This window comes from Cavenderia fasciculata (assembly GCF_000203815.1).
Source record: "Cavenderia fasciculata unplaced genomic scaffold Scf_Dfasci-G-p-12c09.r1-3, whole genome shotgun sequence".
Lineage (NCBI taxonomy): Eukaryota > Evosea > Eumycetozoa > Acytosteliales > Cavenderiaceae > Cavenderia > Cavenderia fasciculata.
Window position 1 is genome coordinate 1,413,710 of NW_004457736.1, and position 20,073 is coordinate 1,433,782.

A 20,073-nucleotide genomic window follows, 5' to 3' on the forward strand; every position below is an offset into this window, starting at 1 on the left:
TTGATATCATGCAATTGTAATTATTTTTGATGGGAGGGTAGATATTTATTTATATATAATCAAAGGTTTAAAATAGAATTGGTTTTCGGGTACTTAAAAATGTGCATCTACGATAATTCTATGCCATTTCAAAATTGATTATTAAATAGCACACCTCAGAAGGTGCTATTATTCGGAGTGTATCATGATAACATTATAATTAAGTAATTTAATTCCTAGTAAAATAGACTGGTTGTCGTTAAATATATTAAAATTAACAATAAAAATAAAATAATAAATTGGTAACAAAGTAACCACGTCAATGAGAGAACCATGCACAAAATTCGATTATTTCGTCTAGAACTTCGAACAGGTTGAAAGCTGGTGAATCATTCATTCGTGTGGAGTCATCAATCAAAGAATGAATCAAGTAGGTAATGAATGAATGAATGAATCATTCTTTTGGTTTAGTTAGTTATAACTACACCTGAACAAGTGATCACTCTTCTCCTTACATTTCACAAAAAATTAGATTAGCAAAGAAAGAGAGCAATAATTAGTACTTTGATTATGTACAATATTAATATTAATAGTAATAGTAGTGGTGGTAGTAATAATGCTAAATACACAAGTCATTTATTAAGATTGATTATCTTTGGAATTACCATATTACTTGGTATGTACATTAAATGAATGAATGAATCAATGTTGTGATAAAAGAAAATTAATTAACTTCTTTCTTTATTTAGGTATGGGACAAGAACTTGAAGCAGATTGTATTTATGATGATGGAAATCTATTTAGTTTTTGTCAACCTCCAAAGACTAATCAATATTATAGTGTCAAGGAAATGGCCAACAACGGTCTAAGGATTCGATACGAGTTTTGGTCATCACTAACACCTCTTCCAAACGTCATCCTAAATGGATCAGTTTGCTACAAGACCGATGGATCACATAAAATAGATGAGTTTGTTAGAGATGCTATCTACTCGACTCAATACAACCCAAACCTATTTGTTAAAAGAGATATGCCTCGTATAGTCATTCAACAAGATGCAAGACATTGTATAGATTTATTATCAAAGCGACTTTGTAGTTCTTTATTTAAAAGTATGTAAATTAATAATTAAGTAATTACATATTATTTATTAATTATCTCTCTCTTTATTTTTAGCATACCCAAAAGAGAATACAATATGTAATATTTGTGATGATATTTACGAGTCTTGTTATTCAAGTGTTTATCCAGTTGAATATCAAGATTTACATATTCTACCACGTAATCCAACTGAATGTTTGATTGGAACTACTGCTACGACTACAATACCATCACCACAATCACAATCACCATCAATTATAGAACCTGGTCAAGATAATAATAATAATGATAATAATAATGATAATAATAATGATAATAATAATGATAATCAAGTTGATGGAAATTGTGCACTTTTCGATAACAGTTTGATACCCTATTTATACACTTACAATCCAGATTTTTGGGAATCTTCTTCACCACCTTCCATCTTTACACCATCTTCTATTGTATCAGTGGCTACAACTACAGCTTTTACTCTTTTCTCCTTTTTATTCTTTCAATCTTGACAACTTTTACAAACAATCAAACAAAAAGATAGAGAGAGATAATAAAAAAAGAAAAAGATAATAATTTATTAAAAGTAAAACAAAAATTTATTTAATTATTTAATTAATTGTTTCCTTTTCTTTTCTTTTTATCTTTTTGGTTTTCTAGAGATATAAACAAAGATACCAATTAAAAAGACATTAAATAACCAATAACAACTCACGATGATTAAATTTCTTAGACGATTAGAGTCTTTCCATCCGAGTGTAGAGTAGAATTCCTCACCGGTGCTGTAGAGACAATAGCCACAGTCGTTGGGAGAGGAATCCAATTGTTGGACGTATCCAGTACTGTACATACTGAATAACCAAGTGTATTCTTCACATGTTGATCCTTCGGGTGAATGGAATTTAACGAGGTCGGCAGTGGTACATTTGATATTGACGTCTTTGAGAATAGTTGTAACGACACCTTCCATAAAGTATCGGGTGGGCATGACACGGTACACCCATTCTCTCCAGAACCTTGGTATTTGCGATTCAGGTATCATGACGCCGCTAAAGAGAAAGAGGAATACTAGGATGACTGGAACGACAAAGTTGGCAAGAAACATGGTTTCGCAAATCGCTCCGATTGCTTGCCCGAGGGACACACAAAAAAAGAGAAAGATGACAAAGTATGCCCAGAAATAGAGATTCATCACCACTTCGAATCCAAAACCAGCCAACCAGAATGTGCAAATGTAAAAGAGCGATGATGTAAAGATGAGGTAGGGTAGTTGGACAGAAACCATCGCCACAGTGAATGACATGCATCCATAGTAGCGACTGGCATACTCTCTTCTAAAATAAATCTTTTGTTGGAATACTTGAGGTAGTGCAACAAAGATGAGTAGGATACCGATAAACAGAGCTTGAAAGATAAAGAATATTCTCTGGTACATGTCGGAAGATGAGTTTTTTAAATTGTAAAAGGTCAGTCCGACCAAAGTGCCAATCATCATACTCTGCATAAACGATCCAAACGAATAGTATGGGTCACGCCAAAAGATGATGTTCATGCGTTTGTAAACCTCCCAAATTTGGTACCACAGCGGTGTAGCAAACTCGCGTGGTTTTCTATGCATGTCGTCGGGGTCCATAATAGTGATGGTATTTTCAATCTTTTCCAACTCATCCAACGTTGCCTTGTACTCTGGCGACGACTTCCACAATGATGACCAGTCATACCCATGACCATTTGACTTGTTGCCATGGAATCCTGCACCCGTTGCCTCCAAGATATACTCTGCTGGATTCTCAGACTCGAGACACGGACGAATCCCATGACGTGTGAAATAATTGATCAACGTACTAGATCGATGTCCAATATCACCAAAATACACCGTCTTACCTCCCTTTGCCAACAATAACAATCGATCGAAATATTCAAACAATACAGACGACGGTTGATGTATCGTGCAAACCAATGGCATTCCACTATCAGCCAATTTACGTATAAATTTAATTATATTATATGATGATTGTGAATCTAAAAAGGAAATAAATAGATATTAATATTAATATTTAAATAATTATTCAATATTTTCTTTTCTATTTACCTAACCCAGATGTAGGTTCATCCAAGAAAAGGATATGAGGTTTAGCAACCAATTCAATACCAATATTTAAACGTTTACGTTCTTCAATTGAAATACCAACACCAGATTCTAGACAACCGACTAGTGCATCACCTAAATGTTTCATTTCCATCATTTCCAATACTCGTTCGACATATTCGAATTTCTCTTCCAAGGGGACATGAGGATCTTGTCTTAACTTTGCCGAGAAACGTAGTGCTTCACGAACTGTCAAGTTTGGGTTGAAAATATCCATTTGTTCGACATAACCAGTGATACGTTCAAAGTCAATGCCAAGTGGTCTTCCATTGAGTCGAATGTCACCCGACAATGCACCAATGGTCTTTCTCTTGGCCAATACATCGAGTAGTGTTGTTTTACCTGCACCAGTGCTACCAACCAATGCTGTCATTTGCCCAGGTCTGATCCAACCCTCGACATCATCCAAAATCAACCGTTTCTCTCCTTTGACAGGTACAGTATATTTAATATTCTTCCATGAAAATACACCACCATGAAACTCTAGCGTTTTGCCAACATTTTCATTTGCCTCTTTTACAATCTTGGCTTGACTCTTTTCTTCTTCCAAATCATTAATCTTTGGTGCTTTACCTTGTTTATATACTTTTTTTGTATATCCTCCTCTAAACATAAAAATAAAATAAACAAAGTAAATAAATAAAGTAAATAAATAAATTATTAATTTGTTTTTGTTTTTTTTTTGTTTTTGACTTACTTGGTCCAATCAAAAAATTCAATTGCAAACATGTTTAGGATAGTTAAAGAAATCCACCAAATGTAGACAATGACTGTATTATAACTAATGTCATCAGCTCGGAATGAGTAACCGGCTTGGAGATAGGCTTCACCTGATACTTGGAGTATGCCAGGGGTGGCACCTGGGATGGCACAGGTACGATATCGCGGGTCATTGTATGCACCGTAGGGAATTGCAGTTTGGTAGCATTCAAAGAGTACATCTTTGAATTCATTGGCCATCAATGCTTTGTATCCATAGGACAGAGGATTGAACCAAAAGAACCATTGTAGCCACGGATGCATCTTTTGGTATGGTACAGAGTACCCAGTGTAACATAAAAGCAACAATAGATACACTACCATCACGTGTTGGGATACATAGAGTGATGGTGAAAAGAATCCAAGTGCACGAAAGAAATTGCAAATACCAAGTGTCAGTCCCACCATAACGACAATCCAAATGATAAATTGTGATACTCCATACTGAAACCCAAACATAAAATAGGCTATGACACTGTACAACACAACTTGTGCAAATACGACTGGGATATCATTGAGTACTTGTGCAATGTGGAATGCCGACGGGCGATACATGGCATATGACTTTTGTTTTTGTAGTGCGCGACGACCCACAAATGTGGCGGTCAACTCTCCCTGCGACAAGAATGCATTGAATAGGATGGATCCAAATATCGCACCACCACGAGTAAACAGGCCAGATAGATCGTGTTTTTGAAGATAGAATAGTGATCCATACACAAATGACTGTACCAACACTGAAATGTAACGTGATGCAAGTGCAGGACGATCACCCCAAATCAACTGTGCCTGACGCAATGTGAGTGCACGTACTTGAGTCAGAAAAGAGGTGGTGTATGGATTAGAGTTGGATGCAGTTCTTGACTTTTGATCACGCACCTCTTCCGCAAACACGAGGTGTGGTTGCTCGCTCTCTAGTTGCACGTCATATTTATGCTGTTCTGCCAACACGCGTGCACACTGCTCAGAACGTAGCCACGCCTGCTCGTACTCACTGCTGATCTGTGGTGCCGTCTCTTCGAACCCTTCGCGAACAATTCGTTCTTGGGGATTGGTAATCCCGGTCAAAAAGTCGGGTGTTGATTTACGTGGCTCACAACCGAATCCCAAAGACTGAAAGTATGGCTTGGCATCGGCAATGCCACCAAAGTAAATGCATCGACCCTTCTCGAGCACCAACACCTTGTCAAACAACTGGTAGATCGACTCGCTCGCCTGGTAGAATGTGGCGACCGTCGTCTTGTGCAACGTGTCGGTCATGATACGCAGCGACTTTGCATAGTCGAGTGCCGACGCGGCATCCAATCCACGAGTCGAGCAATCCCAACAATTGATGGGTGCACCCGATACAGTAGCCTCGGTAATGGTCGCACGTTTGCGTTCACCGCCCGACAACCCACGCACAATCTCGTTGCCGACCATTGTGTGACTCTGTGCCGTCAATCCATACATATTGGCCAACAAGTCATAGACCTTTTGTCGAAATGTGCGTTTGGCGTCGTATGGCACACGGTTACCTGGTGTCTTGCACTTTAAAGCAAAGTCAATGGTTTGCTTCAACGTTAGTGTTGGGTAGTGACTGTCTTCCTCTGGCACGTAAATAGCCTCACCGCGGTACTTGCTAGCCCACTCTTTAGAGTCCAATCCACCATACGACACCTTTCCACCAACATTAACATACGTGTCACGTTGATTGGCAATCACCCGAAGCAATGTACTACACCCTGCACCCGGTCTACCCAACACCAGCACCATCTCACCATCTCTACAAAACATATTAATATTATTTAAAATATTAAATGTTGTTCCATTATTTCTTTTCCTTTTAAAAAAAAAAATTAAAGTATAATACAAATATTAATAAATAATTAATAATATAATATAATATAATATATTGTAACATACCATTTAAAAGGATTAAATATGAATTTAATTGGTGTAAATAAATCTTCAATAATTGATATGTCAGCTCCTACAAAATTAAATAATTAGTTAATAATCATTCCAAAATAATATTAATTAATTAATATATTTAATGTTTAATGTTTGTGTGTTATGCATTTACCTTTTCCAACGACAGTTAAATCAGTTACACTGATACCCATCTTTTTAGGTTTATTTCCATTGGAAAGTGCCATTCTTTGTGAATTTTCAAAATATTGTCTTAGTTGGAAATCAGACTCTGATTCTCTTCCAGCTCCATTGTTGTTGTTGTTGTTGTTGTTGTTGATACTGTAGTTTAATTGTTTTTTTCCACCACCAACTTCCAAATCTATTGAATCATGTAGTTTTTTTTGATTATCAAATCTAAATTGTTGTTCGGATAATTCCTCTGCCAAACTAACTGAAGTAGTATTAAATAGATTGGTACTTTTTTGTAAATCAACCAAACTATTATTATCGGGTGGATCAATCACACCATCACTACTACTACTACTACTACCATTTCCACTTCCAATACTAATATTACTTGAATTACTTTTACCACCACTATAACTTCCACCAACCAATACTGGATGATGATCATCAACTATATTATTATTATCAATATTATTATTACCATTATCAACACTGGCATCTTGATCTTGATAATCTTCAATACAAGGTTGAAGTTGATCAACATCAATTTGATGAATTTCATTATTATTTATACTTTGGATATTATCATTATTGCCAAGATCATGATGAACATCTTGATAATTTTCAATGATGCAAGGTTGATCATCACTTTGATTTGGTTTCATATCATTGGACATTTGCTCCTCCTCCAAGCAATCAATATCCTTTTCCATAATAAATTATTATTATTATTATTATTATTATTATTATTATTATTATTATTATTATTATTATTTAATTATAATTTTTTGATTAATCTTATTATTATTATTATTATTTGTTATTTGTTTAATTATTATTATAATTATTACTATTATCAGTTTTAAAGTTATTAATAGAATAGAATGAATGAATGATTATTAAATGATGTATTAGTGATATTATTATTAATACCAATATAAATATCCTGATTGAAAGGAAAGAGGAGAGTGCATGAGTGCGCGCGTGCGTGATCATATATTGATATATGCATGTACATAAATGATGAGAGTTCTTGTCAGTGATGAACAGTCAGTGTCCTCACTCTCTCTCACTCACTCACACACTCACTCTTACTCTCCATCATGATATATAGACAGATCTCTTGTACTTTTGTATGCTGCATCGCTGATCTCTTTGATGTCAAGAATGGCAATTAGTAGTATCAATCAATCAAGTATACTACTATACTTAATGAGGTGCATCTATGTCCATAATTATGTTGTATGTGTGTGTTTGTTTTGAACAAAGATGATTGGAAGAGAGAGTGTGGGTTCGAATGACCTATACAAAAATACAAATACAAATACTAATTTTGGAGCGCAGAGCAAGAATCGCTTTACAGTTAATTCTATTTTTAATTATATTTATATTTATATTTATTAATTTATTAAAAAAAGACAGAAGTTCATTCAAAACATGTAGTTCGTCACTCAAATAATAAATAATGAAAGTAGAGAAAAAGAAGAAGAGTTATTATTGATTATTATTATTCGAGGTTAAAAAGTGAGATTAAAATCACATCACATCTTTCTTTCTTCTTTCATCTCATTTAACATGAACCCTTGTTTGTTTGGGTGGTATGTGAGATGGCTATCTAGACTAGACTACTCACTAATGAATGGATAGATGAAAGAGAATGAATGATCTACCCTCTTCTACTCACTTGCATTCATCTCGTGGGTTTAATAAGAATACTGATAACTATAAGAATGAATGGATAGATGAAAGAGAACCATTCATTCTTTCATTCAAACTCGATCAAAGTTATAATTATTATACTACAGAATAGATATATCAATGTTTACAACATTAATATATTATATAACCATACTGTTGTTGTTTTCTTTTAATAATAATGGAATCTTTGGGTTGATGGATTCACGTGAATGTATGTATTATTTCACATTAGTCTTTTATTTTATTGTTGTTAATATTAATAAGCATTATTTATTTATACATATAACTATACTACTATTATTATTATTATTATAGTAGAATCATGGAAATGGATTAAATATCAATACAATGTAGACTGGAATTTAAATGATTGTTTTGATCCTTTTAATCTTGGTATATCGTGTCAAATCATTGATGGAATAGACCATCTAACAGAAATGTAAGTAAATGTAAACTGATTGATTACACATACGTGTATGTATATTAATTAATTTATTTTATTATTGTTTTATTCGGAACAATTTAAAGTGATTTATCAAAAGCGGCAATTGGAATCGGGATCCCGAAAACAGAAGAGCTACCACAAATCGAATCCTCCTTTTATTTCCCGTATTTAACAAGATTAAAGGTTACACAATTAATTGGTGGACATGTGTTGTTTGATTTATCTGTTCAAGATTCTACCGTGTCATTATTGACTTTTTTAAACATAGTGACAAGGGATAATGGGGTGGTGAACAGTCGTGGTGGTAAAGGTGTTGGAGGTGGAGATCTCGGGCATCTCCAATTTTTACATATTTCAAGAGAACCAACAACAAATATTATCCCAACTTTATTCTCAGTCCCTACTCTACTAGTATTGTACGTTAAACAAATGAATGAATGAATGAATAAGAATATGTTCATTGTAATTAGAACTGATTTTAAATAATATTATTAGGGAAATATATACATCTAAATTCATACCATTTACAAATAACCACCAAACTATTGTAATGAACAATATACTATTTCCAAATTTAAAATCATTGACCTTTGAAATTGGAAATGGTGGTGATATCGACAACAACAACAATAACAACAACAAAAATAACAACTCATTATTCACCAGTTGTTCAGGTTTACAACACTTGTATCTATCAAATATACCAAATATTGATTTCAAAGGCAGTCGTAATCTTGTCAGTCTATCTCTATACAATCCAACCAATTATATTCCAAATGATCTATCATTATGGCGAAACTTGGAAACATTGTAAGATTAAATCATTTTAAATCATCCATCCAACAAACATACATTAATTAATTAGTTATTTTTATATATATTTTTTTAGAATTGTAAAAGGTAGGAAATCAAATAAATTAGCATTTATTGGATTCTCTGATTTATTAAATACAATGTATGATAGTGATAGTGAGATGGTGAACGCACCATCCAATGCATTGTTAAAGTGGAATACAAGATTAAAGAATGTGTCATTTGCAAACAACCAAATATTCAAGGCAGTAGATTATACACTTGAAAATGCTTATATAGATATGTCGGGAAATGAAATCAACAACTCTTTGGCAGGTTTCAATGGTTATTGCATGGCTCACACAATCAACTTTACAAACAATGTCAATCTCACACATGTCTCAGATTGTTTCTATTGTTCTTGGCCATACGTATCATCATGGTTTACAAATACAAATGTTTCAAAACCATTAAACTTTAATTGTCGTATGTATTATTTATAAATAAAAAGAAAGAAAAAGAAATGAATATTAATTGGTTGATTAATATTGATAGCAATAAAATTGGATAAAATCAATTATGTGGTTGGTGTGGGATCACCTATTGTAACAATAAAAGGAGAGAATTTGGGGTTTGTTGGTAATGAAGATTATACAATACCATATATTCCAAATACTTTGGTTGGGTATAGGATGGATCCACCGTTATCAAGAAATGAAAAGAGTCGATTAGTGCACATCCCATTTTATAGTGACGGCAGTATTGCAGCTGCAGTCCCATTGACAGTGGTACGTGGTACGCCTATTGTTACAAATGCACATACTATGCATACCCAAGATGACGACGACTGTATCGAGATTCAAGTGACAGGAGAATTTTCAAGTGAGGTTGGTCAACTCGGTCACACTGTAGAGTATGGTGATGAATTGAACGGGTACTATCCATGTCACATTGAATCATTCAACGAGTCACATATCGCATGCAAGACTATGCCAATAGACCTTCCAAGTGGATTCCACCATTTAACTGTATCAACAGCCCAGTATGGTTCGTCGACTTTAAATCTTGTTGATTTCAACAAGAGGATTGATCCTCCCAAAATTACAATTGATTCAATCAAACCTGTATGTCATCATCATCGTAATCATTTTCTGGAAGGAGAGTCAGTAGAGATTAGTGGGTCATTCTCATCGCTGGGTCATTTCAATCAAACCAATATCAATATTGATAATGTTGGATGTACTATAGATCGCTCCTCCTCCAACACCAATTCCATCGTTTGCACTCCAACTCGACCTATGATCGCAAGCACCGGTGTCAAAAACCTCACCATTGTCACCAATCATTGGACAACGTCCGTGTCGATCACTGTGATTGACTGTACACCCAATCTCGTCCAAACGTCGTCTTGGCTATTTGTATTATTTATTTCTCTCCTACTTGTATTCTTTCATCAATTCATCGTTTATTACAACCATCCCGATGAAACGATCAACATCTATCCAGATTAATCTATGCTATTAATAATAATAATAATAATAATAATATATTTATTTGGTTCAAAGTTGACCAAAATTTCTAGAGCTAGATAAACTATTTAAACTAGTTTCCAATGATGGTCGATTACTCCGATCATAATAAAAAATCTACTTTGAGAAAAAAAAAAAAAGTTCTGTGTGTGTTGTGGGTGGGAGCTGCAGAGAGAATGCACTAAACTTTGGGACTAGTCATTCATTCATTCATTCAATTAATTATAACTACTCTCAGAGAGCATTCTATATCTATATTCTCATCTTCTATTTTATATATATTATTATATATACATATCTATATATATATATATACATAATTGTAATTTTATTCATAAGAAAGAAGAAGAATACTTTTTCAGAAATTATCAGGAGAAAGAGAGAACAAGATAGAGTTAGATAGATAGATAGATAGATAGATAGAGATAGTTAGTAGAAAAAGTTAAAGAAAGAATCATGGATGGAACAAAAGCTGCAACAACTACACCAATAGCAGCAGCCACGACATCATCATCGTCGTCATCTTCAAGTCATGCATCATCATCACCATTGATAACACCATTCATGTTGATGCATAATGCATATATGGATGAATGGTTGACTATATCATTCTTACCATACATCAAGCCAACGTTCAACACTGACAATCACTACTATGACATTGGCAAGTTGAATCTGAAAAAGGTCAACTTTCACCTGCTACCCATCAACGAGTCGATCATGGCAATGGACAGACAATACCAACACGTGCGCAATGCATTCGATCGTATTCTGCAAGACACCGAGTCAGAGCGATCCTTACAGATCGAGACCTATGTCTCTTCGTTTGCAACGTTTATAGAGTCTGAAAAGATGCTCATCGAACAGGCTATCACTGACATTGGTGGTATTCCCCCCTGTCTTGGTGGTACTGCCAACTCTACATTATTATCTTCTTCCCCTTCATCATCATCCTCATCCTCTTCATCATCTTCCTCTTCATCTTCACCAACATCGACCATGTCAGCGTCATATATTACATCAATACAACAACAACAGGGAGCTGGAAAGTTTATGGCGTCTGCAAGGTCACGTGTCACTGGTAACATGCATTACCTCAATTACTCGGGACCGATCACATTGCTGTGGACCGAGTTTATGTCGTTGTTGTCCAAGTTGGCCGACCCCTCTGAACGCGAGTTCTACTATGAGAGCACCATCACCAACATTGCACCATCCATCTTTGAATGGCGTATCATGTTATTCAACTCTCAGAAAATCATCAACGACGACAAACAATCTCGAAAGAATCCATTTGTCAGTTCATCCTATTACGATCATTACTCTTCTTCATTTATTACAAATCAACCCAATACTACATCCTCAAATACAAGTGTTGGAGTTGGTATAAACAATACATCACCAAGAAATTCATCATCTTCTTTGATTTCTGATATCTCTGATTTGGCAATCAACGAAGATTATAATCAAATTCAAAATCAAAATCAAAATCAATTGGATCAACAACATCAACAAACAGGATCACATATGTCTGAACATATTCCACCTCCTAAACCACTTCCTATTCCACCTCCTAAACCATCTCAACAACAACAATCAATACAAAACCAACCGATGAACAACTCTCCCTCACCTACTACTACACATACATCTATTCTTTTACAACAGTCTCATATGCCACCTCCAAAACCATTACCTCAAACACCAGGTAAAGATGGAGGAGGTGGATGGCACAAGGCAGTGGTGTCGGCCAAACCAGCACCAACACAACCACCCATTTCCCTCACCTCTCATGTAAATAATCAACACCACCAACTACAAATCACAACACCAAACAACAGCAATGTATCGAATAGTTTGAACAACTCTACTTCTTCTATCAATACTTCTTCTACTTCCATTATTATAGATGATCCATCATTATTAAAGGGTATTCCAAATGGAGGAATATTAAAACAAGGATGGATGAAGAAACGTGGCAACAAAGTTAAACGATGGAAAAAGAGATACTTTATATTGGACGTTAAACGAAACTTGTTATACTATCAATACAAAAAAGATAAAGATAGTAGTAGAGACAGTAAAGAAATTGATGATCTAGTTATATCAAGTCCAAATACTGGTATCATAAATCTACATAATAATAATACAGATGATGAAAATAATCATAATAATCATAATAATAATCATAATAATCAAAATAGTCATACCAACAAGATTGAAGATGATTTATACAATAATAATAATATACAGTCATTACAAAATCTAAGATTTAAAGGATCGATTGAATTACATACAGCCATTGCAGTGGCCATTAAACCAAATACATGTAATATTAATGTCAATCTCGATGATGCAAACCTAGAGAAATTGGCAACTGCAAAGGATGATTCAAGTAGTTACTTTGGTATAGACATTATTACACCAAAGAGAAATTGGCATCTATGTTGTCAAAATTCAAAAGTTACCGATGATTGGTTATTAGCATTAAAAGGTCATAGATAGATAGATAGATAAAGATAAAGATAAAGAATAACTAATAACTAATAACTAATAACTAATAATAATTTAATAGATAAATAATAATAATAATCATAATAATTACTTAACTAACCAAAAATCGACCATAATAACAAATAATATAACAGAGAGAGAGAGAGAAAATAATAAAACCATCTTTAATGATTCCAAAAGTTTCCAGAATTCCAACCATCTACCATGTCACATTCATTCAATCATTGTTATCCAAGTTTGTTTGGTGCATTTATAATCAATAATAATTATCGTAACAAAGACAATATTCCAATACTTTCTTTCTGTTTTGTTTTGGGTTTAAGCGTTAATTTATATATATTGTAAAAAAGGTATTCGATTCTATGTTTTAAAGTTGTTCTAATTTCTTTTGTCTTTGTTGTCTCTTGGTATCTTGTATTTCTTTGACTTCTTCTGGTGAATTAAAATAATAATGTCTTGATACATATGGTTTAAGCTATATTACATCGATGGTTGATGTGATTGATTTGATAGTTAGTATTATTATTATTATTAGTATTATTATTAGATTCGTGATTTATATCTATCTTTCAATCTGTCTGCCAATCACTATATAGTGATTGATCAATCGATAGTATTATGATTGAGAGGTTGACCGAGAAGTATTAATGAATACCTACATCGCAATCTGTAAGATCTGGAGCATTGATTATTTGTACTTTGCTTTGTTCTACTTTGAAACGAGCTATAAAGTATATCGAAATAGTAGAATAGTAATAATAATGATCATTAGTTATATATTTATCTATTGATTGATACATATGTGATCTGATGTATAACATCGATCATCCATCAATAAACAAACAACATACCAGTAGACGAAATGGTACCAACGTTTCTTACACCTCTACCCTTGTAGTAATTCTTGTTACCCATCTTTGGAGTAAGGTTACCTATTAAATTTCTGAATACCATCTTGATCGATATCTATATATATATAAAATCAAACTGTAACTTGACTACTACTCTTCTACTACTCTATGCAATGATCATACTTAATTGCAGTGAGTTTTGAAAACGAAAAAAAAAAAAAAAATCATCCCAATCACAAGTATTATTTATATTGTAAGACAATATTTCTTCCATATGATGTGAACGCGTCAACGTTGAAAGTGTGACATTGGGTAGTCTAGAAGATAGATGACGAAATAGATTAACAAAAAAAAAGTAGAAAGAAAGTGAGACGTATTCATTTCAAAAAAGAGAATAAGAATATTTCATCAATATAGGAATATGATTGGGAAATCTTAATTAAAAGTAATATTGTATACAGTTAACTTTAATTACCCATCTATCTTCCTCCTCTTCCTCCTCCTCCTCCTCCTCCTCCTCCTCCTCTTCCTCCCTCCTTCTATTTGTTTATAAATGAATGAATACCTTGACTTCAAATTAATTAATTAATTAAGTTAACCTTCATCATAGTTTAAAAAATGAAGTTACAATCCAGAACTGTTACTCTATCACTATTGGTGATTGGTTTCTTCTTCTTCTTTTGTTCTCCTATATCTAGAGGAGGAGTTGATGCATCCACTTTGAATCATATTACTCTTGGTCTCGAAGATAACCTTAAACACATTCAAGTGAATAGAGGTGACATCATCCAAGTACGACTCGATCAAATCAATGGACGAGTTAAATACTCTGCACCAGAGTCTGATGGATTAACCGTATTGTCTAGTCAATCACAAAGCGATTTCGTTGAAACCGTATTCAGAGCCGATCATGGTCCAAGATCCTATTACATTGATTCTATTGGAACTTGTGCTCCTCCCAGACTATGTATTTTCGAGTACTCTGTTACCGTCAATGTTAATTAACAACTGAATCATTCCATTCCATCCCTTTCTTGATTAATCCTTTCATTTAATAAATTATATTAAATCAAATTATTCACAATAACAATGAAGTGAGCTCACACCAACTCTTCAGCTCTGAGACAAAACGACAAAAAAAATATTATTGATGTTCTTTGTTCAAAAGTAATCAAACAATACATAATTATCTTCTTATTGAATGATTATAGAATAGGATAAGATAGGATTAAAAATGAAGAGAATTAATCCTTTAGATAATAATAATAATAATAATAATGAAGGACAACAACAACAACCTAAAATACAATTCAACTTTCAACAAACAACAATAGTTCAACAACCATCACAGATAAAGAAACAAAAGGTTGATGGTGAGGATATGACTGCTACTGTTATTAGTAGTAGTAATATAGTACAACCTATAACAAGTATAAAACCAATGTCATTTAATTTAGCACCTGCCAAGCCATCAGCAGTAGCTGCTGGTAGTAGTGTAAAGACTTTATTTGGATTTGGAAAGAAACCAGCTGCAACAGTTGCATCTATGTTTAATACAAATGATGATGATGGTATCATTCATAAGCCACCTCCAAAACCAATGTCATTTAATCCTTCTTTGTCCCAGTCGATGATGAACCAATCGAATCCTCCACCACCACCTCCTCCTTCTTCTTTTGTCAACAACAACAACAAACCATCCAATTCAAGTGCTGAAGAAGATGATGATGATGTTGATCCATTAGATGCATTTATGATGGGTGTACAGAAACAAGTAGAAAAGGAAAATACAGAACCTCCTTCCCAAAAAGTAATATCTCTTATTTATCTCTATTCGTAAAGAGGAAGAGGAACCAAATCGTTTAAGGAACATTAAACCAATTCTTTTCTTTCTTTTTATATCATATATATTACTTGAATATTCTCTTCTTCTTCTTCTTTCTAGAATGCAGCTAAAAGAGATGATATCGATGAAGAAGATGATGAAGAGAAATATTATAAAGCTAGAAAAGAACATCAACAACAACAACAAAATAATCAAACAACCAATAATAATAATAGTAAAGACAACAGTGATGATCTTTTAAAAGATGATGATGATGAAGATTTTGATATCAATTTATTACAAGATAATGATGACGATTCAGATGACGACGATAAGAAATCATCATCAATTAAAAAGAAACGTATTATAGAACCATTGGCAGCATTGGATCATAGCAAGATTGAATACGAAGAATTTGATAAATGTTTCTATGAGGAGCATGCAGAGATTAGCGCATTGACACCAGAAAGAGTATTTCAGTTACGTCGTGACTTGGATATTCGTGCAACTGGCAATGATCTCATTAATCCCATTACTGGATTTGGACATATTGGATTCGATGACATTATGATCCAATCCATCCAAAAACAAGGTTATGAAACTCCAACCTCTATTCAAAAGCAGGCTGTACCTATTGCATTGTCTGGTCGTGATTTAATAGCTATTGCTAAAACGGGATCTGGTAAAACAGCATCCTTTATTTGGCCTGCCATCGTTCATATAATGAATCAACCATATCTTGAAAAAGGTGATGGTCCAATCGCCGTATTTGTCTCTCCAACTCGTGAATTGGCTCATCAAATCTATATGGAAACTCAAAAATTTGCTAAACCTTACAAAATCAAGTAAGTAAAGTACTATATATATAAATATATTAATATATTTATAAAAATATTTTCAATTTATTTAATATTTTCTTTTACTTTTTAGAACTACAGTAGTTTATGGTGGAGTAACAAAATTATTACAATGTAGAGAATTAAAAGCTGGATGTGAAATATTGGTTGGAACACCTGGCAGAATCATTGATATGATTAAATTAAAGGCAACTAAAATGAATCGATGTACCTTTTTAGTATTGGATGAAGCAGATAGAATGTTTGACATGGGTTTTGAACCACAGGTACAATCAATCATTGGACAAATCAGACCGGATCGTCAAACTTTATTATTCTCTGCAACCTTTCCAAATGCCATTGAACAATTGGCAAGAAACATTTTAACTGATCCAATTAGAATTTCAATTGGTAATTCTGGTTCTGTAAGTAATATAGTGAAGAAGAGTATTGTTAAAATATTTAAACTAATCTGTTCTTTCTTATCTTTTTAGGCAAATCAAGATATTAAACAATTTGTTAAAGTATTACCAAGTGATGGAGAGAAATGGGGATGGTTAACTGAAACGTTACCATTAATGTTGACTGAAGGAAATGTGGTGATATTTGTTAGTACAAAGGTGGCAGTAGAACAACTTTCAACCAATCTTTTAAAGTTTGGATTTTTAGCAGATGGTATTCATGGTGACAAGGATCAACAAGAGAGAACGCAGATTATCAGTCGATTCAAATCGGGAACAGTTCCCATTCTTGTTGCTACCGATGTTGCAGCTCGTGGTTTGGATATTTCACTTATTAAAAATGTTGTCAATTTCGATGTTTCTAGAGATATTGATTCACATACTCATCGTGTTGGTAGAACTGGAAGAGCTGGCACTCAAGGTACAGCTCACACTTTAATCACTCCAAAAGATACCCACTTTTCAGCAGATTTGGTTAGACATTTAGAAGAAGCAAATCAAAACGTACCACCAGAATTAATTACCGTTGCAATGAATAATCCTCATTTTAAAAGAGAAAGAGGTGGAAATAATAGTAGTGATAGAGGTGGTGGAAGAGGAAGAGGTGGAGGAAGAGGTGGTGGAAGAGGTGGAGGAAGAGGCAGAGGTAGAGGAAGAGGTACTGGTATTGGTTTTGGTAGAAATACAGATAATAATCAACAACAACAAAATAATACGAATAATAATAATAATTTTAGATCAAATAATAACGCACCAAAAGGATTTGTTAGAGCTAGTACTACTTTTGATAGGAATGAAGAAGATACCAAATATTTTGATTAAAAATAAATCGGACTATCTTTACTTCAACAACAACAACAAATGTTTGTTGGTGTTTTTGATATTTTATAAATTAAGTTAATTAATTCCATTCTTTAATTCCTGTCCTTCAGACAATAGATTTGTTTGATCAAAGGATGAAGAAGCTGATGGATTATTACTATTGTTATTATTATTATAAGAATTTGAAAGTAGGGATGTTGTTTCTGTTTCTAATGAGTTTAAATTGGAGGGAGTCTTTGAAAATAAATTAAACTTTGCAAAATTTCTTATTGAACCTCCAGTACTACTCGATAGACTGTGGAATGAATCGTTGTGGACCATTGGTGGTCTTGAGGTATTTTCTTTTTTCTGTTGTGATTTTACAAAGTATTGTTGTTTGATTGAAGTGAATAATGCACGTATAATATCCAAATTAGAGTATGCATAACATAAAAAGTTGAGGAATCCTTGCAAAGGTGAAAGTGATATAGCAAAAAACCCAAGATAATAGTTTTGGCATTTGTTGATCAACATTGCTCCAAAATTGATAATACTCATACTCCAACAAATAATAAATACAATGGTAAATAAATTTAATCTATTTATAATCTTTGTCTTTAAATTTGTAATTGTAACCTCTAAAAATAAATAAATAATAAATAATATTAATTATTTGCTATCATCTATCTATCTTTATATTTCCTTACTTGATAAAGATAAACTTAATGTTTTGAACCTAGATTTAATTTTAAATGTGAAAATAATTGATAATATAACTGAACCAACCATTGGAATATAGAATAAAAACAACATTGATAATCGATTGATTGTACACCACGATAATTCATCCTCTGTTGTTATATCTGATGTTGCCATCATTCCAATTCCAAATAAGAATGGTATTATCCAACAAACTACATAATAAATATAAAATGATCTCTTTTTACTAAAATAGAAAATATAAATTAATTAATATATTAAATATATATATTATACAACTTGTATGTTATTTATTACTTTTTACTTACAAATTTGAAAATAAACGATAAATATTAATTGAAATTGATAATGTCCATAAAAGAGAAGACAAGAATGCGAATCCAACCAATCCAGAACTTAGAGTACAAAATGAAAGACCAGGGTTTCTAACTACTCGATCAGGTGATTTAATAAAGTCATTGTCAAATTTAGCCAACATGATACGTGACACTAGTACAAAGAGTGCTGCCAAAAAGTCACTAATTGCAAGATGCAATACAAATTTACTTAGACGATCTTTGGTTGAATTGTTTCCACTTGTTGTTGATTTTCTTGTTATATTTGTATTTTTTAATAATGTTGAAGTTGGAGTTGTTGACGTTGAAGACGTTGAAGAAGGTTTGATTATATCTTTAAATTGTTTATAATCACTCCAACTATTATTTGGTGATTGTGATGGTGATAATGGAGGTGAATTTAATGGACTAGTTGATAGGTTGGTTGATGGGTCTGTGATTGATGTTGATGTCGATGTTGGTATATCAGTGTGCGGTGAAGTGATTGAATTGTATCTAAACTCTGACATATTCTTACTATTACTAGTATGTTTGTTTGCAGCTGCTACCGATGCAGCTACCGCCATTTTATGTTTGTGATTGTTATAAAGAATGAAAATGATCGTGCCTATAGACCCCAATATAGATAGAGATGAAGATATGATCCCTCCATAGGATTGATTTATCCTTTCCTCTATTGTTAATTTACAGTCTAACATTGTTCTTCTATACTATACTGTACTAACTATACTAATACTATATTATATTGTACTTGTAATTTAATAAATAATTATACATCAAACTAAACTTATAATAATAATAATAAACAAATAAACAACAACAAAGCTTGATTATGTGATGTTTGTGATGATGATGATGATGCCTGTGAAAAAGACAAGATAAGAATGATGGTGGTAACGGGGAGAATGTAATAATGATTGTGATTAGTTACGAGTTCACTGACCCCAATAACCACTCTAAATTACCAGCTTCGATAGGTTGACTTTCGAAGCACTGGCGGAATTCGCGCTTTTGGCAAAGTACAACGAAAACTCAATAAAGGGTAGAAGTTCGGTTTTTTGAATATATTGATCGCTCTATTTATATATTTGTAACGGTCGGTCGATTCATTGTTTATTTATTCTATTTTTAATTATTTGATGTATGTGTATATCTTATCTAGATGAATTTACTTTACTTTGATATTATTATTATTATTATTAATA

The 20,073-nt window shown here is 33.1% G+C and overlaps 8 protein-coding genes across 8 annotated transcripts; 5 read left to right on the forward strand and 3 right to left on the reverse strand.

Annotated features, from left to right (window-relative positions):
- Positions 1-8: 8 nt before the first annotated feature.
- DFA_06470 (uncharacterized protein) lies at positions 9-1,586 on the forward strand (the record flags this gene model as incomplete). Its single annotated transcript, XM_004362114.1, has 4 exons — positions 9-16; positions 573-655; positions 729-1,091; positions 1,156-1,586. 4 exons carry the CDS (start codon positions 9-11, stop codon positions 1,584-1,586), a joined length of 885 nt encoding a protein of 294 aa, XP_004362171.1.
- A 128-nt stretch (positions 1,587-1,714) lies between these two features.
- On the reverse strand, positions 1,715-6,774 carry abcG10 (ABC transporter G family protein; the record flags this gene model as incomplete). The annotated part of the gene is made up of 7 exons (XM_004362115.1): positions 1,715-2,408; positions 2,796-3,096; positions 3,167-3,828; positions 3,921-4,841; positions 5,433-5,804; positions 5,888-5,954; positions 6,048-6,774. The coding sequence occupies 7 exons, from the start codon at positions 6,772-6,774 to the stop codon at positions 1,715-1,717; spliced, it is 3,744 nt and encodes a 1,247-aa protein (XP_004362172.1).
- A 1,180-nt stretch (positions 6,775-7,954) lies between these two features.
- Positions 7,955-10,507, forward strand: DFA_06472 (uncharacterized protein; the record flags this gene model as incomplete). The annotated part of the gene is made up of 6 exons (XM_004362116.1): positions 7,955-7,970; positions 8,075-8,198; positions 8,381-8,620; positions 8,700-9,014; positions 9,094-9,482; positions 9,552-10,507. 6 exons carry the CDS (start codon positions 7,955-7,957, stop codon positions 10,505-10,507), a joined length of 2,040 nt encoding a protein of 679 aa, XP_004362173.1.
- A 474-nt stretch (positions 10,508-10,981) lies between these two features.
- DFA_06473 (uncharacterized protein) lies at positions 10,982-13,030 on the forward strand (the record flags this gene model as incomplete). The annotated part of the gene is made up of 1 exon (XM_004362117.1): positions 10,982-13,030. The coding sequence occupies one exon, from the start codon at positions 10,982-10,984 to the stop codon at positions 13,028-13,030; it is 2,049 nt and encodes a 682-aa protein (XP_004362174.1).
- A 376-nt stretch (positions 13,031-13,406) lies between these two features.
- Positions 13,407-13,993, reverse strand: DFA_06474 (uncharacterized protein; the record flags this gene model as incomplete). Its single annotated transcript, XM_004362118.1, has 3 exons — positions 13,407-13,471; positions 13,695-13,763; positions 13,891-13,993. 3 exons carry the CDS (start codon positions 13,991-13,993, stop codon positions 13,407-13,409), a joined length of 237 nt encoding a protein of 78 aa, XP_004362175.1.
- Positions 13,994-14,508: 515 nt separating this feature from the next.
- On the forward strand, positions 14,509-14,895 carry DFA_06475 (uncharacterized protein; the record flags this gene model as incomplete). Its single annotated transcript, XM_004362119.1, has 1 exon — positions 14,509-14,895. One exon carries the CDS (start codon positions 14,509-14,511, stop codon positions 14,893-14,895), a length of 387 nt encoding a protein of 128 aa, XP_004362176.1.
- Positions 14,896-15,124: 229 nt separating this feature from the next.
- Positions 15,125-17,834, forward strand: ddx42 (putative RNA helicase; the record flags this gene model as incomplete). The annotated part of the gene is made up of 4 exons (XM_004362120.1): positions 15,125-15,700; positions 15,836-16,560; positions 16,646-16,976; positions 17,046-17,834. 4 exons carry the CDS (start codon positions 15,125-15,127, stop codon positions 17,832-17,834), a joined length of 2,421 nt encoding a protein of 806 aa, XP_004362177.1.
- A 75-nt stretch (positions 17,835-17,909) lies between these two features.
- On the reverse strand, positions 17,910-19,434 carry crlD (G-protein-coupled receptor family protein; the record flags this gene model as incomplete). The annotated part of the gene is made up of 3 exons (XM_004362121.1): positions 17,910-18,451; positions 18,521-18,759; positions 18,842-19,434. 3 exons carry the CDS (start codon positions 19,432-19,434, stop codon positions 17,910-17,912), a joined length of 1,374 nt encoding a protein of 457 aa, XP_004362178.1.
- Positions 19,435-20,073: the final 639 nt, after the last annotated feature.